The sequence below is a fragment of the Gobio gobio genome (genome assembly GCF_949357685.1).
Source record: "Gobio gobio genome assembly, chromosome: 8".
Lineage (NCBI taxonomy): Eukaryota > Metazoa > Chordata > Actinopteri > Cypriniformes > Gobionidae > Gobio > Gobio gobio.
Genome location: NC_137114.1, coordinates 18,493,491 through 18,510,669, shown reverse-complemented (window position 1 = coordinate 18,510,669; position 17,179 = coordinate 18,493,491). Strand labels below are relative to the sequence as shown.

General features: G+C 38.8%; 1 protein-coding gene across 2 annotated transcripts; it reads right to left on the bottom strand.

Moving 5' to 3' along the window:
• Window positions 1-270: 270 nt before the first annotated feature.
• Window positions 271-12,305, bottom strand: gpr55a (G protein-coupled receptor 55a). Of its 2 annotated transcripts, none has more exons than XM_079823421.1 (2): window positions 12,081-12,305; window positions 271-3,851 (listed from the first exon to the last, which is right to left on the bottom strand). In XM_079823421.1, exons 1-2 carry the CDS (start codon window positions 12,097-12,099, stop codon window positions 2,845-2,847), a joined length of 1,026 nt encoding a protein of 341 aa, XP_079679547.1. In that variant the 5' UTR covers window positions 12,100-12,305; the 3' UTR covers window positions 271-2,844. The 2 variants fall into 2 exon arrangements, with proteins under 2 accessions (XP_079679547.1, XP_079679548.1); XM_079823422.1 differs by having other exon boundaries at window positions 271-3,848; window positions 12,081-12,159.
• Between the last annotated feature and the right edge of the window lie 4,874 nt (window positions 12,306-17,179).

Genomic DNA, 17,179 nt, shown 5'->3' with positions numbered 1-17,179 from the left:
CTTTACCGAGCACTTTAGCAAAACCTTTTTCAGCTTTAAGAGAATGTAGCGTGGTTGTGTCGTGCTCAAGCAAAACCACTGGAGAAAAAAAGAAAAAAAGGGTTGGACTAAGCATTGAGCCCTTGTGACACCTTATACATTACCACAGCTAAAAAGAAGTCTTGTGGTTGATACTGTAGAGATTAGGATGATTTCTAACCGCACTGGAAATCATCTTGAGACAGAAAGTCAAATGAATATGCCTCAAATGGTACACACATATTTTAATACAAAGTCTTATTTATTGTAATAAATAACATGAGTATCAAACAGACAAAGAGAGATGGCCACGACAGAACATCAGACGTAGGTTCTGAACAACTCCAGCACTGCACGAGGAACTGTAGCTAAAGCTGAAATATGATCATTTATGGATAAATTAGTCAAGCCACACTTTTATAAAATGACTTGGCCACATTGAAGCAGCATAATATTTTTTTTATTATAAAATTGATGGAAGTTAAATGCTAATCAGAGCATCTTTAGCTGGTAGAAAAACAAAACACATTCAGTCAGGGTTATGGCATTATACTTGATTTGAAATAAAAAAACACAATGTAGCGTTTTGTCACATTTCCCTGCTATAACACAAGACAAGACACCCAATTGCATTTAACCTTTGCCCTCTCATAACACATTTCTATGCACATTTCAGCGCAATGCTTCTGCTGTTGAACAGAAACTTTTAACATAACTTTATTCTACGGCAGGAAGATATTGTTAAAGTCAATCATTTCTCAACATGAGCACTGTCACTGAACTCACTTTATGTGAGCTATAAATATCTTGTTGGCTAGAAATCCTTGAAGCAGATTGTCGCCCTCTGCTGGTGAGAAGAGGAACATGAGAGTTTGGACCAAACAAATCAAGAAAACAGGTGCACATTCCTAACATTTTCACAATCAGGTTTCAAAATATCATCTTTGATTAAATCAGTTGAAAGAATATTTTATATTTTGCACAAGCAAAATGTAATCTACAAGTAGGACTTTTTTTTTTGCATTGTGACATTTTCAGGACAAATTAAAGGTGCTGTATGTAATATTGACAGCTAATGGTTGAAGTCCAAATTCAAAATATTGGAAAGCGTTGTTTTCCCGCCCCCTCCTCCTCAGACTCAACTCACGCGGGTTGCCAGATTGAGGACACACAACTGCGATCGCTGACCCAGTTTGTTTGCTGACTTCCACGGCTGCAATACGCTGTTTCCTTCCACGGGACCAAAACAAAAACAGACATTTGGACCCAGAACGCACACTTCAAAGTAGAATAACTGGCTGTCGCATTGTTTGTCAGAGCAACAAGTATTTGAACGTAGCATTTTTCCTAATTCTCTGCAAATGTATTATGGTATTTTTATGCTTTATAACAGCAAAAAAACGCTAATTTTGCTCCCATCTTTTAAAAATTATTCCTAAATTGTTAGTCTCATCACTATTAAATGTAGTTTGTAATAATTACAAATTACATGTATTGTTTTTTTTTTATAAAATAATTTTTCAAATCAATTAAAGGTAGGGTGGACATTTCCATAACACCAAAAAGGACACTTTGCGGCATTTAGTGAAGCAAGAATAATTGCATAGGACTCTGGTGTACTCGCAACTACAATACAATTTTGTCCATCATATCGATGGTATCATGAGACAGTGATTCTGCAATAGCCTACTCTATTCATTGCCAGACGATTTGATCTACAATATCTTGAAATACCTATGTGTAACAGAAGAGGCAAAAAAGTGTTTGTTCACAGTATTTGTATTTTTTCAAGATATTGTGGTGTCTGTTTCAGAAACTGACCACTGAGATGAACCTGTCTTGCAAAGTGCACAGTGCCTGAAAACATAACTGGACTTCTGGAAATAAAAGAAATACATAAATAAACAAATAATCTGGCACAGTGCCAAATCCATGAAAAGCGTCTGTACTGCTTTTTGATATAAATCTGTGCTCTTTTGTCCATTCCGGATTAAATGAGGTCTGACTTTTCGGCATGATATGACGTAGCCAGCATGTCGTGGAGGCTTGTTTCCGTATTTAACCAATAATATATAAGATGTTTATTTGACACCGCTTTCAGCTAATCATTTGTTTGACCAGATATCTTGTGACATTCTAGAGCGGGGTTTTTTTTTAGCAACTTTTCAGCGCAACTCCAAAAAGGAGGACAAAATGAGTGTCCGGCTTGAGGCTGCCCCGGACAGGGGGCTTAAAATCCGGACTGTCCGGCCAAAATCCGGACGTATGGCCACCCTAATTAAAGTTAGTATAACATGCATTTGGTGTGTAAATAAATAAAATAATTGTATTTCTTTTTCTAATATTTCTAGTAATTGTAATGCTACAGTAATGAGAATGAGACTTTTTATTTTTGCATTACAGTAATGAGAATTGGAGGGTAAAATTAGCCTAATTTGACTTGAAAATAATGTCACAATGCAAATAAACTAGAGGGTACCAATATAGTAGACTCAAAGGAAAAATATACTTTCAATTGATTATTATTTTTGAGGTAAAATGTGTCTTTTGTTTTCAAAATAGGTGTTAAAGTACACATAAAATTCACTCCAAAATGTTGTATATCATGGCTCATATAAGCTGTAAGTGTTATGTGATTTAAAAAAAAGCACCCTTGTCACACTTGTTCACACATCCTGTGTGTATACTGTGCTTCCCGTCCACCTGCACCCTCAGCTCATCTATATGAGCATGTCGATGCATCTTACTGTCTACTGTCCTCCTTTGCTGTGTTACTGTAGGATTAATCATCCTAGAATTCGGTCTTCCTGAATTTCCCATAGCTCTTTATGTAAAATCAGTAACCACACATATATCCATCTTCTCAGTGTCTGTGGCTGAACCATTATGCTTTTCGTCAAATAACGTTTGATTCTTTGAACCTCGTATGCGCGTCTCTCTGGTGTGTACGGCCATTCTCCTCTCTCGCTTGGCAGACTCCAGGTTCTCTTTAAGGATGAAGTAGTAACATGAGCCATCTGCCAAGATGTTCACGTTGCTAATGCATATGCTTATGTGCACAAAATAGCGCAGGTGAACGATGTTCGTTGGGTTTGAGTCGCTTGTCTTGGCATGGAAGTACATCAGCGCCGCTATGTGGTAAGGAATGAAGCATGTGAGGAAGACCACCAGGTTGCTGAGGACGATCTTCATGCTCTTGTTGGTGCGCAGTTTTGCATCGCCCGGATTGCGTGCCCTCATACCGTGCAGAATCTGCACCACGCGCACAGAACAGAACACCATCAACACGGCGCTGCAGCAGAACACCGTCTCCATAGAGACCAGAATCCACCTTTTCGTCCAAGTTCCGTTGGAGAACTGCTGGAAGCAGAACGTTCCGTTGCTGTTGGATTGTTTATCGTGAAGTGTGTAGATGGGAGCGCTGAATCCGAAGACCACCATCCACACGACCAGGCACACGAGCGCCGCCTTGCGCGTAGATCGCAAGCGGCGCGCAGCAAATGGAAACTGAAGAGCGGTGTAGCGGTCGACCGCGATGCACATGCTCAGCATTATGCTGCCATAGATGTTGACGTATAGAAGGCTCTCCAGCAGGGAGCAGAAGGTGATATTGAGAGTCCAGGGCTTCTTGTATGCATGTATCTTGAAGGGCAGCGACAGCATCAGCATGCCGTCGTTGATGATCAGGTTGAGGAGGTAAACCGTGGATTCGCTCCAGCGTTGAACGCGAAAGAGCAGCAGCCACAAGGCGGCCAGGTTCAGAGGGAGACCGACAACCAGAATGGGCACATACACACACCACTGGACCCAACACACCCAGTCACAGCCGTCTGCTATGGAGAAAGAGAAAAAGAGAATTTAGTTTCCCAGCTAACAGGGAACGTTCTGGTAAGGTACTCTCAATGTTATGAACAAACTTTCTTCTAGTAACATTAAAGGGTTAGTTCACCCAAAAATGAAAGTTCTGTCATTAATTACTCACCCTCATGTCGTTCGACACCTGTAAGACCTCCGTTCATCTTCGGAACACAAATGAAGATATTTTAGTTGAAATCCGATGGCTCAGAAAGGCCTCCATTGGCAGCAACACCCATAAAAGGTACTAAACACGTCGTTACAAAGTCCATCTCACTACAGTGGTTCTGCAATCATTTTATGAAGCGACGAGAATAGTTTTTCTGCGCAAAAAAAAATCTAAATAACGACTTTATTCAGGTCAAGTTCTTGTTGTCCGTCTGGGCCTCTGACGTGAACTCACGAAGCACCACGACACATGCGCGAGAATATGACGTAGAGCCGCCGTTCTGACACATGACCCGGAAGCGAGGAGCTTTGTTTACAAGCAGAGGAAGACGAAGGAACGCCGGCTCTACGACATATTCTCGCGCATGCATCGTGGTGCTTCGTGAGTAGTGAGATGGACTCTTTAACGACGTCTTTAGTAACTTTTATGGGTCTTGAGAGAGGAAATGTCATTGCTGTCAATCAAGGCCTTTCTGAGCCATCGGATTTCAACAAAAATATCTTAATCTGTGTACTGAAGATGAACAAAGGTCTTATGGGTGTCCAACGACATGAGGGTGAGTAATAAATGACAGAATTTTAATTTTTGGGTGAACTAACCCTTTAATAGAAATTTTGCTCAAAGTTATCTGGTCTTTAATAACAATTTCTCGATAGCACAACAACATTTGTGCTGACACTTTATTTTGATGGTCCCTTTTGAAACTTCTGTTGATTATTAGTATCTTTGAAACTAGACCTACATGTCAACTAATTAGAGTATTAGTATATTGGCTGCTTAATATCTGCTCTTATTTGTGCTGGTCCTCCAACAGACATTCTACTGACTATAAGCACTGTTGGGCACGTTACTTTAAAAAAGTAATTAGTTATAGTTACTTCTTACAAATAGTAACTGAGTTACATCATTATAAAAGTAACTCATTACTTTTAGTAGTACTTTTAGTAGTGGAGCTCATGTAATCACCTGGGTTTTTAGCCTAATTTTGTGGCGGCATGTGATGATGTGAGGTGCTTCATTAGATTAGAATTACTTGCCACCGACATGGAGAGACTCTTTCTTCCTGGGCATAAGTTGCACGTTACATAAACATTCTTACCTTTCACCTCAACGAGGGAAAAGTAGCGCTTATACTTCCAGTTTGCAAAAGCTACCTTTGAAGTCGTTGGACTTGCCATCGCTCTGATTCCTCCTTCAACCAGGTTGGTGTGTGTGACTGTGCATATGTGTGTGCGTGTGTGTCATAGGTGTGTGTGTGTATCAACCTCAACCTTGTCTCCCACCCACCAATCATCATCAGTTATGTGTACCACACCACCCACCCACCAACACGCATGGCATGCCTGCACGCCCACACACACACACACACACACACCAACCAACCAGAGAAAAAAAAGCAACTGACAGAGAGTCTGTTCGGATGAAAACCGCTTCAGTGAGCTCAATTATAACTATAAACAAAGCTAACGGCGTTGTAACGGGAGAAACAGTAATTCGTTTGATTACTCGTTACTGAAAAAAATTATTCCATTAGTAACGCCGTTTATCTATAACGCCGTTATACCCATTACTGACTATAAGTAACTTTGCAACTACATGTCAACTTATTTTAGCCGTAAAGCCCAAAGTATGGGTTATTTCACGTGTCCGCGAGCGTACGCACACAATCGAACGCACAGCTTTGCAAAGTTTACATTTGACTCATACATGTACACAGGCGTTCAATGCATGCACAGTTTTGAGCTATCTCTCAACCCGAGTTACAACACATGTAAATACTGCAAAAAAATGTAAATGCGCATGTGCGAAACTGGGCGTACATAGTAACCGCGGTTAAAAGTCTGATGGTGCGCGTACAGTATACTGTCACAGGGTGTTTTGGTGTTAGTTCATGTTTCATGTTTTTAGTTCATGTTTACTGTCATGTTTCTAAGTTTGTCTGGTTCTGTCAGCTTCCTGGTTTTGTCATGTGTTTCATTGTCATGTGACTCCCATGCCCTCACGTGATCTTAGGTGTGTTCGACATCGGCTGCGGCTGGAATCAACTGATCGGCGAGAGTAGCCGCGTGCAGGCGGGGAGGAGCTGCAAACACAGACGTGAAGTCGGACACTTTCTGCTTCTCGCGGTGACGCTCGCGCTGTGTTTGCACACTTTATCAGCTGAAGTGAAATAAATGCAATATTTGGCAATACACAGATGTTTCAGAGACATTATTGTCATGTAATACTTTATGCACTGCTTAATACAGCGTGTGTTTTTACAAGAATAAAGTTCAACATATAAGCCTACACTATCAATGAAGTGGGGTCTATGTTTTTAATCAGTTATATTTTGATAAACATGACAATATAACAGCGCGACTACATGAAAGGAGGTTTTACTGTTATAAAAAACAGATTTGTGCGCATTAGTGGAGCTGAAGGTTTTAGAATAAACACGAAAACACGTGATCGCTGTCATGCGGTGAATCTGGCCAAACGTGGAACGGCTGTGTCGTCATCAGAGCCCGTGCAGCCTCATGCAGTCGCTCTCGAGAAACTGCACCGGCTGTAATCGCCGGCTGCTCTCGAATCGCTCTCGCGGCACTTTGTTGACATACGTCACTGTCACGTGGCGTCGGCGCTGCCTCAAGTCGGACAAAATTTCTAACCGGCATGCACTGCTTCAAGTCAGCCGCCGATCGGTCTGCGCATCGCTGGGTGAAGTCGAACAAGCCTATTGTGTCTTGTCCTGTCACTGGTTCATTGTTTAATCACTGTTCACAGGTGTCACTTGTCATTAGTGTGTGTATTTAAGCCCTCATGTTTGCCATGTGTCTTTGTCGAGTATTACTATGTGTAACCGCTGTTGGTGAGTGTCTGTCTGTCATGTTTTTTAGTCAAGTTTGTTTCAGTTCAAGTCATGTCACGTCAAGTCAAGTCAAAGTCACCATTGGATTCTGTGTATCACGTTGTAAATAAACTGCACTTGGGTTCTCAACTTGCCTCCAGTGGATCCGTTACATATACGCATACTCTTCTGATGACGAAATTCATGTCACGCACACTGTACGCTGAGTTTGAAACCTGCAATCGCAATTACTTGCGGAATTATCATCTTTATGTGGATTGTGCATCAACACAGCTCCTCAGCGCGGATTAATCGAATGTTTTTAGGAGTATGTGTGAGGAGTCACCGAACATCGCCTGAATCTACATCTTGGAATTATGACCAAAATAAGTAACATGTCTGCCACTTTTGTTGTGACCAACTGAGAAAAAAAGCATTACAATAAATCGCGCTACCAACGGTGTGTGCGTTCACACTTGTAGTTTGGTTTGTTTGGTCCGGACCAAAAAGCAAAAACAAAACATATAGTCCTGGTCCGCTTAGCGTTCACACTGACAATTTTAACAGCGAATCTAAAGTTACCGAACCAAAGGCATAGGGATACGGTCACAACCTGATTGGTTGGCTTTTATGACGTATGTTTCGCGACGGAGCTTGCTTACCGAACATATCAAAACAATGCTGTGTGCTGGATAAAACGCGATCGTTTTATGCGTCTACATATGGTTTTATTTTTACCAGCTGAGAACTCACGAAGAGCTCATAAAATGTTCAAAACATTCAAAAGAGCAGCAGGATTTCCAGCATTTTCGAAACAAGCTCGTCGGACCATATATTGATGAGGCCCTTTACCTCCTCGTTGCTTCACCTTTGCCCTCTACTCATTTTGGATACACCGATCTTTCCGCGTCGTAAAATCAGCTGACTTGTAGCGTCGCATCTTGTGACATAACGTTCTGTTTTTGGTTCGTTTACATGTCTTTGGTCCGTGTTGCGTTCATATATCAATCGAACCGCACCAGAGTTAGCTTGGAAGCGGACCGAGACCGATCTTTTTAGCGGACTCGGTCCGCTTGTTTGGTGCGCACCAGGGTTCGGATGGCAGCGTTCACATATGTTCAAATGAACCGCACTAACCGAGCAATCGCACCAGTGTTCGTTTTAATCGAACCAAACATGACAAGTGTGAACACACCCTTAATCTAACGATCGCTTAGCACATATTACATAAAAATGTGCAAATTATTATTATTATTGTTATACTTTGTTCTCAAATTGTTAATGTTAACAAAGTCAGAATTGCGTGACTACGTGTATTTAGTGTGTATTAGCGTATCATTTTTTTGCTTTTGACTACGGGTGAATCTCCGGTTGTCACTGATGATTGTCATTTAGTCCTTTCTGGATTACAATCCGCCATCAAAACAATACATTTAATTATTCCACCTGCTGTGAGAAAAGGCTATAAATGATCCGCCACCTGCAGCATCCTCACATGCGCTATAACCTACTAGCCGGGACTCCTTCTTTATGTATACGGACGTGACGGCAAATGGCGGCAAGCTCATATTTCCCCCAAAAATCCACCAGTAGCACTCAAATTATAACATGTTATTACAATTTTAACGCTGTGAATCAGGCTTAGGCTCAGCCTGGTTTTTGTATTTGCTTTAAAAAAATTTTTTATCATTTTTAACCAAAAAAACATTACGGACTGCAGCTTTAATGAGAACGTTAGCAAAACCTTTTTAGAACATATTTTTGTTAGCTGGGTAATTAAAGAAATATTCCGGACTCAAGTACAAGTTAAGCTCAATCTATCTTAGAAATCAAGAAGCAACACAACTGCTTTGAACATTGATAATAATCATAAATGTTTCTTGAGCGTCTCATTATATTAGAATGATTTCTGAAGGATCATGTGACACTGAAGACTGGAGTAATTATGCTGAAAATACAGCTTTGATCACAGGAATAAACTACATTTTACTATATATATTAAATTAAAACTTATTAACTGTATTTTTTTAAATAAGGGAGCAGAAAAGACTTTCAGAAACATTAAAAAGTGTTAGCGACCCTGAACTTTTGAACACTAGTGTATATCAAATTTGACAGCGATGACAATGCAAGGCCATAACCCTAAAACAGCTGTAACGATGATGATTTTAACAGAAGAGTTACACATTTTAAAGAAAGAGTTGATTATAAAATATGTTTATATAAAATTTATCAAATATAAAACAAGCATCACATCTGCTTTTAAATACCCTAAAAAAGAGCAATGTAGGGCAAAGAAGCACAGACATTTTGCCAAACATCAGGCAAGTAATCTGACGGCAGAATTGATCTTTTATCAGAAGTAAGTTGCTGTTTGTAACCATAAATAGCACATTTGAAAACAAGATGTTACTTGTTGCTTTTTACATTTGGTATCTTCCACCATTTATACTATTTAAACTACTTTAGTGTGAACAGCTGCTGCCAATCTATATACATGTAATGGTACGAAGATGCTGTAACTGGTATGAGATGTTTATGATTAAACTTTTGCTGATCGCACAAGTTTTGTGGTGAGACATGAATTTCTAAAATAGCACATATTCAATGTGTGACAATGAAGTATCATCGTATGGATCATATTTACAATACAAACACACCTGCACCAAAATCAATACCTTCTGCCTGAATAAATATGTATTAAAACAATTGCTGTTATACTCTATGGCTCATCGGTTGTACAGCAGACATTATGAATTAATTATAAACTAACACTGCACCTATTATGAGCCCACGTTATCATCGGCTTTCATGAACAAAGGTGACTGTGGAGGGTGTTTTATATTTCAACATGTTGATTGTTCTCCTAATAAGCAAACTTATTTGGGTTTGACTTCATTAAAGGCTGAAACACAAGTGTCTGTCTTTAATATTTATACATCAAGACCGAAACCAGTTTTTTGGGATGTACAATGAGCAGTGTTGATTACACATATGAAACGGCACATGTGACAGAGACAAATATATAGATGTACACTAGTGACAACATCATGGTTTAAGTTTACTCACGTTTGCCGGAATTGGTGCCAGTGTCCTGCCCAACCTCTTGTGGTGGTCTACCCACATATTTGTGTCGATTTAAGGCAAAGGTTTGAGGTTTATCTTTGGTGGCAGGTAGCACATATAATACTGATATGTGCTGCCTACATCTTTTTTAACACGTTAGCTGATAAAAATGGTTTGTGTGATAAGTTATTTGCCAATTTTCAATATAAGGCCTAACTTTGCATGTATGTCAATTAACTCTCCTTTTCTTTTTTTCCTTTTTTTTTTACTCTTGTGTCATGTTGCTAAAAAATGCTGGGTTAAAAATAACCCAAGTTGGGTTGAAAATGGACTAACCCAGCAATTGGGTTGTTTTAACCCAGCATTTAGATTGTTTTAACCCAGCGGTTGGGTTAAATGTTTGCTTAAAACAACCCAAATGCTGGGTTAAAACAACCCAATCGCTGGGTTAGTCCATTTTCAACCCAACTTGGGTTGTTGTTGTTGTGTGTGTGTGTGTGTGTGTGTGTGTGTGTGTGTGTGTGTGTGTGTGTGTGTGTGTGTGTGTGTGTGTGTGTGTGTGTGTGTGTGTGTGTGTGTGTGTGTGTGTGTGTGTGTGTGTGTGTGTGTGTGTGTGTGTGTGTGTGTGTGTGGCCTGGTAAACCCTACGTTATGGGGACAAAATGTCCCCACAAAGATGGCAATATCCGAAATCCTCATCCTTGTGGGGACATTTTTTGGTCCCCCTGAGGAAAACATCTTATAAATCAGACTAAGTGATGTTTTTTGAAAATGTAAAAATGCAGAATGTCTCCTGTGATGGGTAGGTTTAGGGGCAGGGGCAGTGTAGGGGGATAGAAAATACAGTTTATACAGTATAAAAACCATTACGCCTATGGAAAGTCCCCATAAAACATGAAAACCCAACATGTGTGTGTGTGTGTGTGTGTGTGTGTGTGTGTGTGTGTGTGTGTGTGTGTGTGTGTGTGTGTGTGTGTGTGTGTGTGTGTGTGTGTGTGTGTGTGTGTGTGTGTGTTTGTGTGTTTGTTTTTGCTGATTGTATGGATTACTACTGGCTGTGAAACAAATTGCCCCTTGGGGATAATAAAGTTGACCTGACCTTCAGTATTAGTAGACTGTTGGGGATTAGTAGAATAAGTTAATGTACTCGAAAAGTTACAAGTCAATGTCTATTGAGGGAGCATCAAAATAAAGTGTTAGCAGACATTAAGCAGACTACTAATAGGCCAATGACATAGTTGACATGTGTTACTTATAATGAATGTCTAAAGTGGAATAAAGTGTTACATTTATATGCCTTTGCATGATTACCTCTTTAATGTTATAATTCAAGTAGGCTAAAAATATATTTGAATTACTGAAATATGCCAACCCTGAGGTGTAAAGAGAGACGGAACTCTTACCGTATCTCATCTAAAACAAACAATATGTGAAAATGCACGCAAATAGCCTTAGGCTGGAACTAACCACATCCGGGTATCATTATTAAACTACAGACAATACTATGGTCAGCTTGTAGATGTGAATTAAATATATCATTCTAAATTGGTCAAATAGATAAAGAGATTATTTTAAGATTAGTTTTCCATCAAACGCCAGTCGCTGGAAATTCTCAGATGATGTCACTCGAAGGCGGCAAATGGAAATGTGGTCTCCTTGGGATTTTTCTCTTTATGATTTTTTTCTTCTTCTTCTTTTGTTCGATAACCACATTACACGTTTGCTGCCCGGATGTTTATTTTATACGTTTACCACTTTGAATTGAACTAGGCTACTGATGAAGAAAAACAAGAAACTTGATACTCATAAAAAATCATAAAACTCATAAAAAATCAAGAAGAAATGACAAAAATTATTGTGTCAAAATGGTATGACAATATTTTTACAGAATAAGCTATTTTATTAATTCGTCTGAACTGAGCCAAAATAAACGATTTAAAAATACGTGTGCCACATTTTAATGTTCTAGAAAATAATTATCAAGTTTTTATCTGTGATAAAAAAATAAGCCAATATGTCAGAATGACTGAAACATGGTTATTCGTTTATAGATACAGTCGCTATCGCTTCATTTTGACAGAACCTGCGGTTACCATGGTAAATTGTTGTAACGAACTCAATACTAGATACACGGTTACTTACGCGGCTGTTCGGAGCTCATTCCCACGGTCAGTAAGTGATCGTCCCGCTGGTGTCTGCCGTTATCCAGACTTCACGGCAGGTTCTAGGTCCTCACGGCGGGAGTTGGTTTGTGAAAACTGTCGCTGAAGCATTGCGTGCCAACTGTCCACTGCCCACTGTCTGTCTGTCTGTCTGCTGGATGAGAGAGTAGTTTCTTTTGTTTCCGCTGCACACCAGCTGAACTCTGCAGTCAGACAGAAGCTTGTGAGTTTTATCTGACAAAAGAGAAACTAGTGTAACATGCGCTCACGCGCCACCCTGCAGCGCGCGTGGTGCATTTGTGGGTTTAGTGAAATGAGACTCTAAATAGGCTACACACACACACACACACCAATGCATAAAGTCATTTTGTGACCAGATGTAGGCAATTTTGACACAATAGATGGGGTTTGAGATGTCAAAGTTGGAACCCAGCTAACAGGGGTCGTTCTTATAACTTTAAAAATAAAGAGCAAGAAAGAGAGTGTGTGAAATGGCACTTGTAAAGACGGAATAATAATTTTTTCTCAAAAAAGTTTTCTCACGGCAGCAACACAGCATGAATAGGGGACAGTAGTAAGGCTAGTAGCCATAGGGTACAGGAGTGCAAGGGTGTGCTTCTGCAAAGTAGCTACCAAACCTCGACACCAGATGATGGCAGACCTTAAGTTCCGCTGTTAATGACTCGCAAAACCACAGGCTGTGCCTACTCACTGTGAACTAAAAGTATGTTTTTTTGTGTGTTTAAAAAAAAAGAAAAAGTACATACTTTTGAGTGTGTAACAATAGTAGGCAAGTTTTGGGACATAGCCGACTAATTTGTCATCATAACAACACTCTGTCACTCAGTTACATGAATCCTGCCACCGTTTAAAGTCCCCATGAAACCAAAATTGGCTTTTAGTATGAATATGTAGCTATACCCAGGGCCGGCCCGTGGCATAGGCGGAATAGGCAAATGCTAGGGGCGTCACTCATCCATAGGGGCACCAAAATTTATTACTGATAATATTTTATTAATATTCGAAATATTACCAAATAAAGCGCAAAAAAAACTTCCGCCTTTTCCCGGTCCGCCTCATCAATCTCCCCCGCCGAGCTTGAACTGCGTCCGAAATAGAACGCGCGATCAGTTTAAAGTTAGGGGAATTTGTTGTGTCGCGTCGCCTCTCGCCGCATCCAACGCAGACAGCTTTGCTTTCATTGCTTGCCTGATTATTTATGACGGATGGCCGGATTGTAGTGTCAAAAAAGACAGAAGCCCTCTGATGCAGGGAGGTAGGATAAGGGATACACTGCAAAAAATGCCCTTCTTACTTAGTATTTTTGTCTTGTTTCTAGTCTAAATATCTAAAACTTCTTAAATCAAGATGCATTTACTAGATAAGTAAAATGACATAAGATATATTTTCATTGACAAAATTGAGTGAGTTTATGCTTACAACAAGCTAAATGATCTGCCAATGGGGTGAGAAAAATAATCTAGCAGATCATTTTGCTTGTTTTAAGCAAAAATTATCTTCATTTTGTCCCCCCCAGAAAAAATATCTTATGTAATTTTACTTGTAAATACATCTTGATTTAAGAATTTTTAGATATTTACTAATTATACTAATACTAATTAATAAGAGCATTGTTTGCAGTGTAAAGACAGAGGTAAAATGATGTAGGCTAATGAATAAAGCAGAACTATAGGGTGTAGTGTAGAAAACAGTCTTTCTGCCCCATTTTGTTTGTTTTCATAAATGGCTCCGAAATGTAATACTTAATTTTAAACTGCAGTTTTAGTAGATTTATAAACTGTTTAATAGGTTAAAGAGTGAAGAATAATGTTAAATCATTGAATAATATTCTCTGGAATATTGGAATATAACAAACAAAACATCGTATTTTATTGCATTTCTCAAATGGTATGTTAAGTTATATCAGAATTATTAATGTTTTTGTCGTTCTAGATGATGAAATATCTGCTGACAAACTGATGTTTATCTATGCATTTACACAGAACTACTCAAACTGCGATCGTTCGTGGAGATAATGAATAATGTCCATAGAGTTGTTTATTTCGATGTTTATTAGCGAATTAATGGTTAAGTAAATGTTTATATAATTAATTACGGTGTTTTAAACAAGTGAATCTTGTTTCACACACACATTATCTTATTATTTAGTTGCAAATACTATCACTTTTTAATATCCTAATGTTTTTACTCTACAGTCGTGCAGTTTTAAGGGGACATATGGACATTTTAAAATGTATTTGCCGAAATTAGTAATGATATTTATATACAGGTTTATTTAAAATAGCAACATTTGATTTAAATTTCACATTAAATATCTACATTTCTCAGTTTAATTCATGGTGAAAACATGAATGTGCGTAGTTAAGTGGAAGATTGCTGCCATCTACTGGAAAACAAACACTTTTGCTGTAGTTCTCAATGAATAGTTTGTGCATGAATGTTAGATGCACTCTTGCTATTTGTGTTTGGGCTGTAATGTGGCGTAGGTGCTATTTTTGTATACTTTAACTATCATCAGCCTTTTAAAAAATAAAATAATAATAATAATATCATGAACATAATGACGGGGTAGAATGGACTGGACAACATATAAAACAACAACAATAAAAGTACAAATAAAAACATTAATGCATTACAAAAATGAAACAGTAGTAATTCCACAACTTAGACTGATAACATGTAGTGCTAATCCTTGATACAAGGGACACCAAGTAAAATCTTGCCTAGGGCAGCAAATTGGTCAGGGCCGGCCCTGTGTATACCTTACTGTTATATATCAGCTAGTGTGCTCCAAAACAATCACAACATTCACATTTAGAAGATATAGCCTAACCTTTCAAAACATACCGGTTTTTACTTCACGCTGCACTTCAGCTTCTTATCAGATTGGCCAATCAAATGCTCTCTAAAATATGAAGCGTCCCGCCCCCCACATGATAAATAGACGCTGAAGCTGCGGCTGAAATCGGTCACTTGTTCACTCATTTAATATTTTTAATATAACAAGGTGGATGGCACATAGTGCACTATATAGGGGATAGGGAACAATTCAGACTGTGTAATATTCTATTCCATTAAGGCGAATGAAGCCTGGTTTCATATGAAATATGTAGGAGATTGGGAGGAGAAACGGTAAGAGATTAGGAGGAAACAGTGGCTTTACCGAGCTGAAATGGCTCTGGCTGAGCTGTGATATGAACTAAATGCTATTGGCTATTTTAAAATAATATGTCCCTCCTTGTCTTCCTGTTTCAGTGGAAATTACGTCAACACACAGAATAATTTGAATTCTAATAATAATTAAAAAGTATTACAGACTTTCACCAGGTTTTTATAAATGTTTTATAATTATGCCTAACAAAACGACAAATGTTTTCTTTAACGGGCCGTCACATAGGCTATTTGCGAGCTTTCAGCGGGAATCTCTTGAGTGAAAACAAGCTTACAGGCTTCCGTACAGTGGCGTAGCGTCTGGGCATGCAGGGTATGCATGTGCATATGGGCCCGGGCAAATAGGAGGCCCGCCCATGGGGAACTTTTAAATAAAACGAGGGAATTAATTTTTAATTCGTGGTCACAATAAATATATATTTGTATTCATGTCATGTGTAGTAATTTCTTGTTTCTCCGTAATGTCTAATTTCTCCGTCATTTCTTGTGTGCGTTTATTATTTTTTGCATCCCGCGACTGCAGTAGATCTAGGTTAGGCTACTCTGTCATTTTAATATATGACGCTGCATCACCGCGACAAGAAGACAAGAAAACACATTGTGAGAGGTTATAGCGGCTAGACATCATAATTTCCCAGCTGAGTCTGCGATTTTCAGCTTTGCGATCAGTTGCCGATTTGTTCAGAGTGGTGCAGCCACACGTACACTTGCAACTGAGGAGAAGAACACGATATAGGGTACAAAAGGGAACAGAGATTAGTGGAGAGATATAACAAAGACTTGTCTCCAGCCCTTCCACGACAATTGATCACATTCCGTGCAGCCTTTCAAAGACAAATCTCTGGGATGACAACAGTTCAAGATCTGACCAGTTTTTTGATTGTTGAGAACACCACATCTAGCTTCAGTGACGTGCACCTATTTTATTCTCTTTTTCTTACCATCCCTGCTACTGTTGCTTCGGCGGGGCGCTCATTTTCAAAACTGAAGCTAATAAAACATTATTCGCGGAGCACCATGACGTAGGCTATTGCTGCCAGATATATTATATTTTTCCACTGAATTATGTCGTATCCTCACAAAATAAGATATTTTGAAGAATGTTTGTAACCAAGCAGATAGAGCAACCATTGACTACCATAGTAGGGAAAAAAATACTATGGTAGTCAATGGTTGCTCTATCTGCTTTATTACAAACATTCTTCAAAATATATTCTTTTGTGTTCAGCAGAACAAAGAAACTCACAGGTTTGGAACATCTTGAGGGTGACAAAATTTTAATTTTTGGGTGAACTATCCCTTTAAGTCCCTCAATCGTCCTACGTGTGAAAAGATGGATCTCAAAATCATACAGCCACTGTTGGAAAGGGTTCGAATTTGCAAAAGATGCTGGAAAACTGAAGATTTTGCAGGACCTGGAGGATTTTTCTGAAGAACTTTGGTCAGTTTAACTGCTCAGGACAAACAAGAGACTCAAGAACAACCATCACAAAAAACAAAAACAGCCGTGGATCATCCAGGTAACGGCACATAGTATTAAGAATCAAGGCTATGTAAACTTTTGAATGGGGTCATTTTTATAAATTCTGCTTTTTTTTGTCTTGTGGACTATGTAAACATCTTTTATGTAAATATTCAGGAGAGTACTAAATAAAAAATAACATGCATTTTGTTTGTGTAAACTTTTTAGCTCCATGGATTCTACTTTGAATCCCAAAAGTATTTATGATTACAAAATAATCATTAAAATTATTATTTACAACCCCAAATCAGAAAAAGTTGGGACAGTATGGAAAACGCAAAAAAAAAAGAAAAAAGAAGTGATTTCTAAATTTACTTTGACTTGTATTTCATTGCAGACAATATGAACACAAAATATTTCATGTT